General features: G+C 36.9%; 2 protein-coding genes across 2 annotated transcripts in view; one reads left to right on the top strand and one right to left on the bottom strand.

Moving 5' to 3' along the window:
• Positions 1–4,511, top strand: part of LOC137389789 (calcium-dependent protein kinase C-like) — an 84,126-nt gene extending 79,615 nt beyond the window's left edge. The window contains exons 15-16 of the mRNA XM_068075888.1: positions 2,553–2,684; positions 3,891–4,511. Of these exons, the coding sequence (XP_067931989.1) occupies positions 2,553–2,684; positions 3,891–4,052 (294 nt within the window). The 3' untranslated portion in view covers positions 4,053–4,511. The remainder of the gene's footprint in view (positions 1–2,552; positions 2,685–3,890) is intronic.
• Positions 4,512–4,649: 138 nt separating this feature from the next.
• The window catches only part of LOC137389790 (24-hydroxycholesterol 7-alpha-hydroxylase-like), a 63,796-nt gene continuing 51,358 nt past the window's right edge, over positions 4,650–17,087 (bottom strand). Inside the window, exons 8-12 of the mRNA XM_068075889.1 lie at positions 14,427–14,517; positions 10,751–10,878; positions 9,085–9,180; positions 8,823–8,999; positions 4,650–5,099 (exon numbers count right to left, since the gene is read on the bottom strand). Of these exons, the coding sequence (XP_067931990.1) occupies positions 5,028–5,099; positions 8,823–8,999; positions 9,085–9,180; positions 10,751–10,878; positions 14,427–14,517 (564 nt within the window). The 3' untranslated portion in view covers positions 4,650–5,027. The remainder of the gene's footprint in view (positions 5,100–8,822; positions 9,000–9,084; positions 9,181–10,750; positions 10,879–14,426; positions 14,518–17,087) is intronic.

Here is a 17,087-nt window from a genome sequence, read left to right on the forward strand (position 1 = left end):
CGACAAGTTGAGCATGCTTCGAGTTACCACTATTACTATAGCTTACAGTATTATTATTACTGTTATAAATAAATACTCACTGTCATGTCATTACTACTATTGCCCAATAGAAAATCATCAAAAGTCCGTTGATCTACGAAGTACCTGTGATGCGTCTGATCGTAGCGAAGAAGAAATAACTATAAAAAAAGTGTCTTTGCCAAGCGAAATTACAGTCAGCATGAGATGCAAACATGTTTTCGATTGGCTCAACACAAGCAGATGATTGTTTCCTTTTGATTAATCAGAGACAGAATAGGCTAATTATACAACTACTCACCAATCAGAAACGCTTTGCAAAAGCCACTCCATTTTTGCAACCTTTTACTTTGATAGGTACGTACGGCATGTTATGATTTATAGGGTCAGCTTATATGCGAATTCTTATAAATTCACTGATTTCAGGGCTGTAGTCCATTGCCTGTGATGCTGAATTGTAAAATATCAGAAAACGGTCAGCAGAAATTTTTTTGATCACTTCAAAATGGTTAATGTAGCATAAATTAACTAAACTAAAGCTCTTGGAAGCTGAAAACTTGCCATTTCTAGTTAAAATGTTGAAAAATATATTTGTATTATTTCACAACGCGCAGTCATGATTTCATAATTACTATGCCCTGTTAAACTATGAGTGATCCGGTTTGTCATTATTAAAGAAAGTAGCGCGCTGTGCATAGGCTGCATGCATGCTTGCAAATTGAAATGGGAAAAAAGCTATTATATTGAGCTACAAAGGAGTTTATCCAGACTCTATTTACAAAGATCTTCTACGGGACTGGGAGCATCATCATCTTCTACCACCACCAACACCTCTCAGGATGATATCACTATCAGCTGCCATGAAAAATGCTATAGCCATTTCACTCACAAAAAACATTACAATCAGCTCAAAGGAGAATTGAAGGGAGTTGAGTAATACTATCTCAAACAACAATCTGGCACAGTTTAGTTTTGTTTAGTAAGTTTTGCTACACTGGAAGAGGATCTGATGGTTGTTGTTCTAGTTAAGGCTTATGTATATATGAGATGCGACTGTTTTACGCAGAGTACACAAAAGTCTAGTGTGTATGTGTAAAATAATAAATTCTTAAAAATAAATAAAACAACTGTAACTTTCAAACTTCATATCATGAGAGAAAGGTTTTGTGCAGAATTGTTTTTGTGCAAATTAAAATTAAATGAAACAACTGTTAAGGGTTTTCAAACCACTGTAAATTTAAAATTTCATAACCTTCAGCGACGTGTAAAGTTGTTTTAAACCCGAAATAATTTTTACCATTTAAATAAGATTATGTAAATTTATTTTTAATTTATTGGTCCTGCACCAAACCTTTTCCTCATGATATGAGGTTTAAAAGTGACAGTTGTTTAAAAAAGTTTAAAAACTTCTACAGTTGTTTTTATTTTCTATTTTAATTGATTTCAACTACACAAAACACTTTTTCATGATATGTAGTTTGAAAGTTAGAGTGGCAAATATTGTTATATGTTAAATAAAAATACATTTTCTGTCCAAAGACTTTTTTATTGTAACCATTTAATTGTGTTAATTTTTTATTGTAATCATAGCTAAACAGATTATATTTAGCCGTTACTTGCTAATGATTTCACATTTACATTTAAACACTTTTACAATTTTATTTTGCCTCCTAATTTATTTCAACAAAACACTTCTTTCATTACATAAAATTTAAAAATTGTAGTTTTTTGAAAATCTTGAAAACTTTTACAGTTGTTATCTTTTTCCTCTTCATTTATTTGGACTGCTTGAAAATGTTTTCTCATGATATGAAGTTTAAAAGTTGGAATGGTGAATGTTGTATACGGTATATTAAATAAAAATAAATTTTCTGTCCAAAGACTTTTATTACTCCGGCAACGCCGAGTAGTACAGCTTGATAACTAAATCCTATAATCAAATTATCAATATGTATGTATTGTTATTTATCAAATCTCAATAAAAACCACAATTGTTGAAGTTGTCTCCCTTGTGTCTGTAGAAAATACATTTAATAGCATAATGCATCTATTCACTCGCGTAATAGTTTGGTGACTAGGTATCGAATACATTGATATAATCACCTTGTATATAAAACAAAGTTAAATAGTTGTTTAAAAGCCTTTAGGTCACCTTAGACTGCCACTCACACAAAACAGGTGTAAATGGCAAATGTCGCCGCCAATAAATTTGACGCTGATTGAGTATTGGCAAGGTTGGCCATTCCAACAAAATGAGTTTCTAAAGATATGCATTACAGCTATTTTTTGGAACAATCAAACCCTGTTCTGCTTTTGGTTTTTTAGGCTAAAAAAATTCAACAATTCAGCATCACAGGGACTGGACTACTGTTTTTCTACAACCGGGTTATATGCGAGATAGGTTTATATATGAAATAGGTTTATATATGAAATAGGCTTATATGCGAAATAGGCTTATATGCGAAATAGGCTTATGTGCAGTGACATACAGTATAAGATAAAATGAGCTCATCAATTGACCATTTACTTGCTAGCTTATGGCAAAAGATCCCAAGAAGAGGCTAGGAAACAGGCGTACAGAGATAATGGAGCATCTCTTCTTCAGGCATATTGATTGGGATAAGCTTGAGAGACTTGAGGTGCAACCGCCGTGGCGACCCACAGTCGTAAGTCTGGTGCACGTATCTGTTCTAGTTAGTAGTGATGAGATTAGGAGCTGACATTTTCTAGTTTTATCGTTGCATTTTTCATTGCTGCAGCTATAGACATTATTAAAAAGAGTACACTCTAAGCTTGACCATTTAGAAGTCTACTCTACTCACACAATGTAGTTTTTGGTAAACTAATGTTTTACTGTATTAGTGCACTATAAAGTTCATCACACCTCTATAATATTAATGCTCTATAAAGTTCATCACACCTCTATAATATTAGTGCTCTATAAAGTTCATCGCACCTCTATAATATTTGTGCTCTATAAAGTTCATCACACCTCTATAATATTAGTGCTCTATAAAGTTCATCGCACCTCTATAATATTAGTGCTCTATAAAGTTCATCGCACCTCTATAATATTAGTGCTCTATAAAGTTCATCACACCTCTATAATATTAGTGCTCTATAAAGTTCATCTAATATTAGTGCTATATAAAGTTCATCACACCTCTATAATATTAGTGCTCTATAAAGTTCATCGCACCTCTATAATATTAGTGCTCTATAAAGTTCATCGCACCTCTATAATATTAGTGCTCTATAAAGTTCATCACACCTCTATAATATTAGTGCTCTATAAAGTTCATCGCACCTCTATAATATTAGTGCTCTATAAAGTTCATCGCACCTCTATAATATTAGTGCTCTATAAAGTTCATCGCACCTCTATAATATTAGTGCTCTATAAAGTTCATCGCACCTCTATAATATTAGTGCTCTATAGAGTTCATCACACCTCTATAATATTAAGAGTTGAAGTATTCATTGGATGGAGAACGTTGAAAGCATATGCTAGTATATTGCGCAACCATCCTGTTTTCTTTCACAGGTTGATTTACTAGTTGGTTTCAAACTTGGTTTGGTGCTGAAATGATTTGATATTCTGTCTACAGACAGTTTTATGCTAGTTGGTTATGCTAGTTGGTTATGCTAGTTGGTTATGCTAGTTGGTTATGCTATGCTATATTCTCATTAATGATTCAGTTCAGTGTTAGTGGATGCTTTATTTTGTTCAGAGATTTAGTTTTGTTCAGAGATTTAGTTTTGTTCTAGTTGAGATAATATATATTTTGCACACACTTAGTTCGGTTAGTACACATTGAATTTTGTTCACAGACCTTTTTTCTCCGCCATTTGATGTTATATTCCCATTACAGAAAGATGGAAAGGCAGCTGAAAACTTTGACAAATTTTTCTTGAAACAAAAGGTTGCTCTGACACCACCAGATGAGATGATAATGATGAACATGTGTCAAGAGGTGTTTGATGGATTTTCTTATGTTTGTCCATCTAAGGGTATCGAAGCGATTGATAAATAGGCTCAGCAGAATTTCATCTCGATATTAGGTGTAAAAGTGGTCAGCGCTGTTAAAACTCTGTTCTTCTTTCAAGCTTCATTCAAACATTCTGTAGTTTTAGTCTTTGCAATCCTCGACTGCAGGAATATTCTAATATCTAAATATTTTACAGGCGCTTGAGCACAATTATTATTTCTGTATTGGTAATGGCGACCATGGCTGTAGTTTTGTATGGTCTATCTTGTTGATTTCTAGATGCTTCATCGACGTTGCTAATAGTAACCTGTGGTCGGTCAACTTTATATTTAAAATTCATATTATTTTTGTTAATTCATCGGAGGATATTTGTGTAAGTTGTAACGTGCCAATTTGTGATTAGTTCATTCCAATATATACTCTGTTGTAGTTCAGTTGTTTTGTAACATAAGGGATAAGTTATATACATGTGTATATATATTTAATAAAAGTCTTAGAAGGTAACATCTCAAGCAATCTCATTTTCTACCATAATTATTTTGCTAGCTATGCACACTGATTAATAAAGGTAAATCACAAGTGTCGATTATTAAATTATCAGCAAATTCATTATGGGCAAAGAATATCTAGGCAGGAGGGAAGACAAAGTTTTTTCAAAGTATAAAATGTATAGCAATATGGAATCAAAATAGTTGTCGTCGTGGAAAAACAAATAAGCTTTGGTCTTTGGTACGCATAATCATTGAGGACAACTTTGTATAAAGTAGGTTTGTAAATTTTGGAATCATAAAACAGATAGAATCTGGTTGTCAAGTGGTTTTTGGTATTCTCTTGAAATGCAGATGTTGAAATCAACGAATTTCTGCATTTTGATTGACATTCGGAGAAAAAATAAATTTGACCGCATCACTGGCAAAGCTATGAAATTGAAAAAGGCTAAATATATGACGATTATAGCAAATGAGAGAAATTGTGCAGCTAGTCTGAATAGCAACTTGTACTTGATGTATGACTCATATTCTATGACCTCGGCTGCATGTTGATATAGCACTGATCATCAGGCTGCTGTACTCCAACCAAATGCATAATGTTCTATAAACAAAGACATTTAAAGATGAGATCACCAAAATGTGTAAACTTGTGTTCGCTCTCTTCGGGTTGCTGTAAGATGTTATTGAAAACTTTGGCACATCTGTATAAATATTAAAATGAGTTCAGGAGGTGACTATATCTAACAATATGACTATAGCTAACAGCATGACTAGAGCTAACAATATGACTATACCCTAGGACACTTATGCATTCGTGGCATCTAACTTTCGCATTTTCGCGGAGTCATCCTTTCGTGAAAATTTCATGAGCGAAACTAAACTATCATAACGAACGAGCGAAAACGCGAAATTAAATGGCTTTGTTCATTGATATTCACAATAAAATCATCATATTACAAATACAGGCAATTTTCGTGTGTGGTTGGGCTCATTGGGCAATTTTTGCTAAACTCATAGCTAATACACTGACTGAGCAGCATGGCAAAACAAATTAAGATAAGTTTTTTTTAAAGCCTAGACAAATGAAGAAGATGATGATACCGTAGTTTAGTCATTGAATTTGTAACTGATGAGGATGACAGTCTGGTAGGGAAAGTCATAAAATTGAATAATAATTATTGTGGTGATGAATTTTATTACCAACCAAAAACAATAACAACCCGGAGCCATGGCCACCGCCGCACTGCGTGCTATAAATACTTGAGAACTAATATTGGTACCACATCAGTCACGGCAGCGGAGACCTTGACGTCATTTATAGTCCAGGAAACAAATGGCAGCAAATGATCAAATTGCATTATTGATCTCGCTTACACATTTCTACCTGCGGTTCAAAAATACAAACTACCGTACTTTTCGGCTTAGCCGCTACTTTTTCTGATTATTTGAGTCCTGCAGCTTATATAAGGGTGCGGCTAATCTGTGGCTTTTTCTTTCACCGCTAGGGCGCAATTAGTGTGCTTCTAGCGATGAAAGAAAATACGAAACAATGCCTCACGGTACTGTGCCGTTAGGCACTAAGTTAAAAAGCGTCGGATAATACGAAACTGTGCCGTTCTGCACTGTTCCATTTTAAACAGCAAACTTGCTGCCGCGTTAAAAAGCACAGTCCTGAGTTCTGCGGCCTATACAAAGGTGTGGCTTATATATTGTTTTATTATCATTTTTTGGAAAATAAAACAGATGCGGCTTATATAGAGGTGCGGTTTATAGTCCAAAAAGTATGGTAGTCCCAAATTGAAAAATATTTCGTACCAGTGAACTGGACCTGAGGAATCTAATGTTTGTTCCACTGCATTTATTTTCACATCACTATATTTTCGCACTCATCAGAGCTGCGAAATTAAGTTGCAGCGAAATTTTACTCTGTACATTACTCACGAAACTAAGTACTAGCGAAATATAAGTGTCCTAGGGTAGCTAACAACACGTTTTAATGATCTATTCTGATCATTTTAGCTACAAATATGTAGTTTTATTGTTGTTAATTCTGTTGAGAAAACTTGAATGCTTTAGAATTTGAAATATTCTGATCTACATATACCATATGTCCCGCATATAAGCCTATCTTCGTACACTGTATATAAATAAATTTCAGTGTTTGTCGTCTGTCAGTTGTGTGTCCAGTTATAGGAATATAGTCATAGGAATGATAAATCCGCTTCAAACGTGAATTGGACTCTAAACTGGCTTTCCACTGGGAAATTCCACGCTTGAAACTCAGCTGGCATGCTTGAAGATCATGATTGCGTGAGAGACCATGATGCAACACTTTTTCCTAATGCAGGCTTCAGAAGGACAGACACAGCTCTCATTATAGTAAAGATTTAGACTAGCTTCAGCTACTCAAATTCATAGGGCAAAGAAACTTGAGCCAATTAAAAATAAATGTTCTATGTAAAAACATTTTTATTACCCATGCAATGCCGGGCATTCATCTAGTCTCGCATTTAAGCTGACCCTAGAAAAACATCCCTGAAATCAGGAAATTTATAAGAATACGCATATAAGCCAACCCTATAATTTGTAACACACTATCCGTACCTATCAAAGCAAAAATTTGAAAGTAGAGCAGTTGTAGGCTTAGTACAAAACGATTCTGGTTGGTGCGTAGTTAGATAGTTAGCCTATCGTGTCTCCACTTAATCGAAAGGAAACCATCATATGTTTGCGCTGAGCCAATGGAAAACATGTTTGCATTTCACGCCGACCTTCATTTTGCTTTGCAAAAGCACTTTGGAGTTGTTCTGATCAACGCGAAGTAAAGAGCTGTAAAAAAGTATTCGATAGGAGATTTTGTGGATGTCGTTGTGGAAGCGAATGAGATATCAATGACGTTAACAAAGCAATGACGATATCCACAAAATCTCCTTTCGATAAAGATATCGAACATTTTTATAGCTATTTCTTTGCAATGATCGGATGAATTACAGCTACATAGGTTTCACAAATTGTAGATCAATGGACTTGATGATTATCTATTGAGCAATAGTAGTGGTGACAGTGAGTATTTATTTTTATTAGTAATAATGCCGTAAACTATAGTAATAGTGGTAACTCGAAGCATGCTCAACTTGTCGATCGCAGTATGAAGAGGACAAAAAAGTGTCCGACCTGACTCTGCAACACGTTCGTGGCCTTTTTATGGCATCACATGATCATCATCAAATTTTATCTTGAATAATTTGGTCAAATGTTATAACAACTTATGTGTGTCAATGTCAAATATTTTGTTTTATCAAATATTTAATTGTCTCGGTAAAAACAATTTATTTGTTAGCAAAAGAGTAAATGGTAACCATTATTGTTATGCCTCTACTGTTTTTAGTTTAAAAGAAGCAGTGTAAGACATTCGTTCCCATTTATGAGCAGAATCAGATATTTTTTCAGTAAAATATTTTTAACAATACCAGCGATACTATTTATGCATGTGACATGCAGAAAACACAAGCGATCAAGTATATGACCAACCACCACAGACCGTTATTGCCGCCATAGCGTAATATTATCAGACAAGAGCTGCTTCACGTGGGTTTGCACACTTTTACAGTGAGAACAAAAGCTAGCCAGAACAAGGCTAAATGTACATCTTCCGTTGCAATTTTTTCATGAATCTTCACATGCGGTTTTTCATCAAGTGCAAGCCATCGCTTCTGTATATAACAAACTGTAAGTAACAGGCTACCAACCATATGTTTAGCATAGTTTGAGTTGCAGTTGTTGAAGTTAAATTAGTATATAATTTGATTTGCTTTTAATCAACGTTGCCATGCATACAAACAGGACCCCTTAGTTTGCTAACTTTTGTGCGTTATAAAATCGGCTTATATGCGAGGATATACGGTAAGAAATTAAGGCATCAACCTGAGGATGTTCACTAATATCTCTGGAAGACAGGATATGATATTCTTCCAAGTACAACAACAATAATCTCTAGAACAACTGAATTAACGACAATAATCTCTGCAGCAACAACTGAATTAACAACAAGTACGTAGGTTTACTAACTTGGGCTAAAACTGTTCATAAATAATAATAATAACAACAATAGGTCACCTTATTATTTATGGTTACCGTCTGTCGAGTCACTGATGTGATTGGTCAGACGGTTTATCATACTATTAGATTACCCATAATTCTTACCGGTAAATATAATTTTAAGTGATGTTCAAAATTCCATTTTAAAAATGTGTTGAGGTTCAACTTGGTGACAAACAGATGATACTATAGAATACCTTTATAGGACTTGAGCCAACATACTCACATGATTAGGTAGCTTGCCTTCAAGTTTCATATCAAACTTGTAAAATAATAGTGAGATAAGAATATGTAGCTCCATAAGTGCATACCAACGGCCAGGGCACATATATCTACCCCCGCCAAATGCAACAAATCCTGGTAAGAACTCATTCTTGGAAAAATCACATTTAATCCATCGCTCCTACAATTTATAAACGTGAATAAGCTAGTTGTGTTTCCTTCAGTTTATCCATTATTGTATAGCCTTCATAGTACTCCATACATACAGGATAAAATCTTTCTGGTTCTGGAAAAAAAGTTTCGTTTCTGTGGGCCCAATAGGGAGACAGCATCAGGAGATCTCCAGCTGGAACTGTATATCCCTGAGAAAGACAAATCTCAATGCACTGCAGATGGTAAACAGAATCACCAATCAGGTTACTCCTGCTGACCGTACTAGAATTAATATATTTCACCTTTTTGAAGATCAACTGCGAATAAATGAGACCGACAACCATGCAGAATAATCATGGTGCAATGTACAATTGCAACAAGCGCATTCTATTTTGATCCCTTGAGACAGGTGCCATGAACTTATCGTTAAATAGATGTCCTGCTATACATAAAACTGATTTGTTTTCTTGATCGGTTAATGTGGCAATTTGAGCATGAACACTCTGACTCTTAACTCTGATTGTTTGGTGGGTTGTTGATCAGCCGACAATAAAAAAATATTGTAAATAACTAGTCAATGTAGTTCTCACAAAATCTGCTCCATTAATCGTTTGCAAGTATACCAAAATCGACTGTCCTTGTATTTTAGCGAATGAAACTGAAGCTTATTGTATGCAAGCGCAACCTACAATATACAATTGACTATGATTAAAAGCTAAAGCACACAATTGATCAAAACTAATAGATGTAGGACCTACAAACTAACACTTGAATTGCTAGTTGCGTCATTACCTTCCCTTGAATTGCTAGTTGCGTCATTACCTTCCCTTGAACTGCTAGTTGTGTCATTACCTTCCCTTAAATTGCTAGTTGCGTCATTACCTTCCCTTGAATTGCTAGTTGTGTCATTACCTTCCCTTGAATTGTTAGTTGTGTCATTACCTTCCCTTGAATTGCTAGTTGTGTCATTACCTTCCCTTGAATTGCTAGTTGCGTCATTACCTTCCCTTGAATTGCTAGTTGCGTCATTACCTTCACTTGAACTGCTAGTTGTGTCATTACCTTCCCTTGAGTTGCTAGTTGCTTCATTACCTTCCCTCGAATTGCTAGTTGTGTCATTACCTTCCCTTGAATTGCTAGTTGTGTCATTACCTTCGCTTGAATTGCTAGTTGCGTCATTACCTTCACTTGAACTGCTAGTTGTGTCATTACCTTCCTTTGAATTGCTAGTTGCGTCATTACCTTTCCTTGAAGTGCTAGTTGTGTCATTACCTTCCCTTGAATTGCTAGTTGTGTCATTACCTTCCCTTGAATTGCTAGTTGCGTCATTACCTTCACTTGAATTGCTAGTTGCGTCATTACCTTCACTTGAGTTGTTAGTTGTGTCATTACCTTCCCTTGAATTGCTAGTTGCGTCATTACCTTCCCTTGAATTGCTAGTTGCGTCATTACCTTCACTTGAACTGCTAGTTGTGTCATTACCTTCCCTTGAATTGCTAGTTGCTTCATTACCTTCCCTCGAATTGCTAGTTGTGTCATTACCTTCACTTGAATTGCTAGTTGTGTCATTACCTTCACTTGAATTGCTAGTTGCGTCATTACCTTCACTTAAATTGCTAGTTGCGTCATTACCTTCACTTGAATTGCTAGTTGTGTCATTACCTTCCCTTGAATTGCTAGTTGTGTCATTACCTTCCCTTGAATTGCTAGTTGCGTCATTACCTTCCCTTGAATTGTTAGTTGCGTTACCTTCACTTGAATTGCTAGTTGCGTGATTACCTTCACTTGAAAAGGTTTAATGACCATCCGGATGATGACTCCAGGGGATCGAATCCTAATTGCTTCGAGAAAGCAGCAGCGAATGTATTTCAACTTATGAAGCACTTGTTCAGTAAATTCAGGTTCAACTAAAACAGGCATTTAGTGCACCTATTAATAGAGAGCCAGTAAAAAGATTTCATTTGATAGTACATAAGATATCCGCAAGCAGCAATCAGAGTCAAGCTATTGCTTGGATCGCATACAGACAACACCAACCTAGATCTATGATACAGAACACTTCAATAAACTTACTTTGGAAAGCAGATCTCCAAATTTAAAACAGTTACAGAGTTAATGATTATCTAATTTAGTTGTTTGTATGTTTTCAACTGAACCTACTTATACAGTAATGCTTGCTGCTGCAAACCTACTTATACAGTAATGCTTGCTGCTGCAAACCTGCTTATACCGTAATGCTTGCTGCTGCAAACCTGCTTATACCGTAATGCTTGCTGCTGCAAACCTACTTATACAGTAATGCTTGCTGCTGCAAACCTGCTAATACCGTAATGCTTGCTGCTGCAAACCTACTTATACAGTAATGCTTGCTGCTGCAAACCTGCTTATACCGTAATGCTTGCTGCTGCAAACCTACTTATACAGTAATGCTTGCTGCTGCAAACCTGCTAATACCGTAATGCTTGCTGCTGCAAACCTGCTTATACCGTAATGCTTGCTGCTGCAAACCTGCTTATACCGTAATGCTTGCTGCTGCAAACCTACTTATACAGCAATGCTTGCTGCTGCAAACCTGCTTATACCGTAATGCTTGCTGCTGCAAACCTGCTTATACCGTAATGCTTGCTGCTGCAAACCTGCTTATACCGTAATGCTTGCTGCTGCAAACCTACTTATACAGTAATGCTTGCTGCTGCAAACCTGCTTATACCGTAATGCTTGCTGCTGCAAACCTACTTATACAGTAATGCTTGCTGCTGCAAACCTACTTATACAATAATGCTTGCTACTGCAAACCTGCTTATACAGTAATGCTTGCTGCTGCAAATCTACTTATACAGTAATGCTTGCTGCTGCAAACCTACTTATACAGTAATGCTTGCTGCTGCAAACCTACTTATACAGTAATGCTTGCTGCTGCAAACCTACTTATACAATAATGCTTGCTACTGCAAACCTGCTTATACAGTAATGCTTGCTGCTGCAAACCTACTTATACAGTAATGCTTGCTGCTGCAAACCTACTTATACAGTAATGCTTGCTACTGCAAACCTGCTTATACAGTAATGCTTGCTGCTGCAAACCTACTTATACAGTAATGCTTGCTGCTGCAAACCTACTTATACAGTAATGCTTGCTGCTGCAAACCTGCTTATACCGTAATGCTTGCTGCTGCAAACCTACTTATACAGTAATGCTTGCTGCTGCAAACCTGCTTATACCGTAATGCTTGCTGCTGCAAACCTGCTTATACCGTAATGCTTGCTGCTGCAAACCTGCTTATACCGTAATGCTTGCTGCTGCAAACCTACTTATACCGTAATGCTTGCTGCTGCAAACCTGCTTATACCGTAATGCTTGCTGCTGCAAACCTGCTTATACCGTAATGCTTGCTGCTGCAAACCTGCTTATACCGTAATGCTTGCTGCTGCAAACCTACTTATACAGTAATGCTTGCTGCTGCAAACCTACTTATACAATAATGCTTGCTGCTGCAAACCTGCTTATACCGTAATGCTTGCTGCTGCAAACCTGCTTATACAGTAATGCTTGCTGCTGCAAACCTACTTATACAGTAATGCTTGCTGCTGCAAACCTACTTATACAGTAATGCTTGCTACTGCAAACCTGCTTATACAGTAATGCTTGCTGCTGCAAACCTACTTATACAGTAATGCTTGCTGCTGCAAACCTACTTATACAGTAATGCTTGCTGCTGCAAACCTGCTTATACCGTAATGCTTGCTGCTGCAAACCTACTTATACAGTAATGCTTGCTGCTGCAAACCTACTTATACAGTAATGCTTGCTACTGCAAACCTGCTTATACAGTAATGCTTGCTGCTGCAAACCTACTTATACAGTAATGCTTGCTGCTGCAAACCTACTTATACAGTAATGCTTGCTGCTGCAAACCTACTTATACCGTAATGCTTGCTGCTGCAAACCTACTTATACAGTAATGCTTGCTGCTGCAAACCTACTTATACAGCAATGCTTGCTGCTGCAAACCTGCTTATACCGTAATGCTTGCTGCTGCAAACCTACTTATACAGTAATGCTTGCTGCTGCAAACCTACTTATACAGTAATGCTTGCTACTGCAAACCTGCTTATACAGTAATGCTTGCTGCTGCAAACCTACTTATACAGTAATGCTTGCTGCTGCAAACCTACTTATACAGTAATGCTTGCTGCTGCAAACCTACTTATACCGTAATGCTTGCTGCTGCAAACCTACTTATACAGTAATGCTTGCTGCTGCAAACCTACTTATACAGTAATGCTTGCTGCTGCAAACCTGCTTATACCGTAATGCTTGCTGCTGCAAACCTACTTATACAGTAATGCTTGCTGCTGCAAACCTGCTTATACCGTAATGCTTGCTGCTGCAAACCTGCTTATACCGTAATGCTTGCTGCTGCAAACCTGCTTATACCGTAATGCTTGCTGCTGCAAACCTACTTATACCGTAATGCTTGCTGCTGCAAACCTGCTTATACCGTAATGCTTGCTGCTGCAAACCTGCTTATACCGTAATGCTTGCTGCTGCAAACCTGCTTATACCGTAATGCTTGCTGCTGCAAACCTACTTATACCGTAATGCTTGCTGCTGCAAACCTGCTTATACCGTAATGCTTGCTGCTGCAAACCTACTTATACAGTAATGCTTGCTGCTGCAAACCTGCTTATACCGTAATGCTTGCTGCTGCAAACCTACTTATACAGTAATGCTTGCTGCTGCAAACCTACTTATACAGTAATGCTTGCTGCTGCAAACCTACTTATACCGTAATGCTTGCTGCTGCAAACCTACTTATACAGTAATGCTTGCTGCTGCAAACCTACTTATACAGTAATACTTGCTGCTGCAAACCTACTTATACAGTAATGCTTGCTGCTGCAAACCTGCTTATACCGTAATGCTTGCTGCTGCAAACCTACTTATACCGTAATGCTTGCTGCTGCAAACCTACTTATACAGTAATGCTTGCTGCTGCAAACCTACTTATACAGTAATACTTGCTGCTACAAACCTACTTATACAGTAATGCTTGCTGCTGCAAACCTGCTTATACCGTAATGCTTGCTGCTGCAAACCTACTTATACAGTAATGCTTGCTGCTGCAAACCTGCTAATACCGTAATGCTTGCTGCTGCAAACCTACTTATCCAGTAATGCTTGCTGCTGCAAACCTGCTAAATATTAGATATGACATGACAAGGTGTTTAAAGTTCTTTTGAAGCGACTATTGAACAGTGAGTGACATGAGCTAGAAAAGAGACAATCACAAATAATAGAGCAGAGAGTTGAGCAGGAAATGACTACAATTTGTGAAAAATCATGTTAGATATGATAGGTATGATAGGGAACATTTAGCTGATCAAAATTCAAACAATGAGCAGTTATAACCTCCATTTCTTCTCAGTCTAGTGTCAGCAATTATGTTCCTACCTGATAAGTTCAAAGTATCAGCAATGACTGATTTGACTTTCTCATGTACTTCTGGAGTGTGAAGGACTAGTGCAACAGTCCAGAAAGCCACCTGAAAAAGTTGACAGACTTTCACCTCTGCATTGTCAGTATAAATGTACTCGACTTGAAAGAAGTTATCACATACTTGAAACAGAGTTTGCCTTTAAACTAGTACTCTGTATCATCTATATCAGGGCTGCCGAAGTCAAATAAATAGAAGTCAAAATAAATATGGTAAATTAGCTAAAGCTGAGGGATAAACGATAGAATATTCATTAAAACATTTAATAATGACGGCGTATAGCCAAGTGAACCTAATTAGACTTATTGAAAACTTGACAAATATATTCCAATATGATCAGACTAGGTGAAGCGCAGCTTTGCTCGGGTGATAAAACACTTACCAATGAATTTGAGCAACTTACCTAGTAAGCTAGTAGTCTACATTTTTACTTAAACAATAGCCATATTTTAAGCTAGCTAAATAATCGTTACGTGTGACGATCAAACGATAGTTAATAATCCCGAGTGCTTTAAGTGTGAGTATTTTAACCGATGTAATGAATATCATCACAATCATTAATCGCTACTGACAGTTGGAAATTGCAGTGTGATGGATTAGTCCTAGCAGACCTGGAGACCTGACACACTAGCAGATTTCCCAAATTACCTGGAGATTAGCAGACCTGGAGGTTCTGAGTTCAAACGCTCTGCTAAGCAAATTTTTTGTCCCTAAAACTTTATTGCCATAACTGGACACATTGACAACAGACCACCAAAAGACAAACATGGAGATTTATATATAAATAAAATTATTAAAACAATATTTTCCCATGCCTCCATCAGCAATCTTTAATTTACAACAGGCATAAAAACAAATTTCCTTTTTAAGAACCCCATAGAATGAACATGAAATGAAAGAAGCTGATACTATTCAAGACACCACCAGTAGCCTGTGTGTTTTCTTTGAGCAAAAGTTAACTAAATTTACTTCAAAGAAGAAAATGCTACAGCAATTTCATGACACAGATTTTCCAGCTACCTCTGTAAACATGTACTCAGGCCCACCTTGTTTGAAGCCAGGATTTTTAGTGTTCGCCTTCTATTTTGCCATTTTTTATGGTATCTGGAAGTTAACTTTACAGTTGTTCTGCGTCTGCTGTGCTAATCTTTATTATAATAATTGCTGTGTCCTTCCATCTATCCAAAGACAAAAATGGAAGTTGGAATAAAAGATAGCATGATATGGGACTCGAACTCAAGACATTCAGCTTGCTAGCCCGACACTCAACCGCCTTCCGAATAATTGCGCATATACTTAATCTCCGTACTTTATTGGCATTCTAGGCAGCCAGAGTCCTAATAAATTTTGAAATCAAGCAGACCTTGCTTGGCGCATTACCAGGCATTGTCAGAAATTTAATATTACCACACCTGTAGGTGGCCTTCTTGCTGCAGTCTGGAAATCAGTATAATAATGCATTAACCACATTGTTTTTGGCATGTGAGCTAAATCTAGCTCTAAAAAGGTAAATTAACAACACTGGTTTGGCATTTTGGGATTTGTAGTACTCATTAGCACAGCAGTACATACTGCAGGCCAGCTTTCATGCGCATTTGATAAGGTCCCACGGGTCAATTATAATTACACGGCAGGCCAAATTTGGCCCACAGGCCTGAGTTTGCAGATGTCAATAATATACTACCTCAAGTTTGTCAATTTATGAAATTTGAAATTTCGGATAGTAAAGTTACATTTAAAAATATTGCTTCAGCTGATGCAGAGACAAACTTGTTGCTAGAGGACCTCTTCGCAACCACCGTAACTGAGTGTTAGACTGAGTGTTAGACTGAGGCTCACTCATACGGGGATTGACATGCTAAGCCAGGGTGTCTAAACTTTCTGCAAAGGGGGCCAGATTTGGTGTGTTAGAAATTTAGAGGCCAACTTGGCGGAAATTCTTTACATATAACAGCAATTAATTTAAATAAATTTTACAACTTTTTACAACAATTTTTTAAAAAGTTTAACCACCTTAACTTTTTTGTACCAATTGAACAGAAGTACATGTAATTGTGCTCTTGGGCGCAAATTACATTTGAAACATAAAAGAATATCTCAGCATGGCAGTTTAATATTTACAGAATTATTAAACACAATTACAGAGAAATTAAGAAGTAATAGTCATATCAACAAGTGCAGGGCTCAATTAAAACATGACAGTAACTATAAATGTTGATTGGGTTTTTAAGTGTTTATTATTCTGGAGTGCAAACATATTCAGACTTAGGTCAATGAAGAATGACTTGTCCGCATTAGTGCGATGGGTGAAACTGAGATCTGGAGTGCAGGAGTAAGACCAGGTCTGGCTCAATGGCAGTAGTATTGGTGCACAAGATGTCTTGTAAGTGAAAGCCCTATAGCCGAGTCTTCACATGGCTCTTATTTCAGTTCATAATCGAGAACCTTTTCCCACAAATACGTTGACCCAAACAAGCTTAGCATTTTTTTACCAAATGCTTGAATCTCTGGAAACTTGTCATTATTCAGCTGGCGGTAAAAGTTGGTGAAAGAAAGCTGCTGGTGCTGACCATGGATCTCTGCATCACACTGCAGCTCAATAACCTCCAGCTGCAATT

Source organism: Watersipora subatra, chromosome 3, assembly GCF_963576615.1.
Source record: "Watersipora subatra chromosome 3, tzWatSuba1.1, whole genome shotgun sequence".
NCBI lineage: Eukaryota > Metazoa > Bryozoa > Gymnolaemata > Cheilostomatida > Watersiporidae > Watersipora > Watersipora subatra.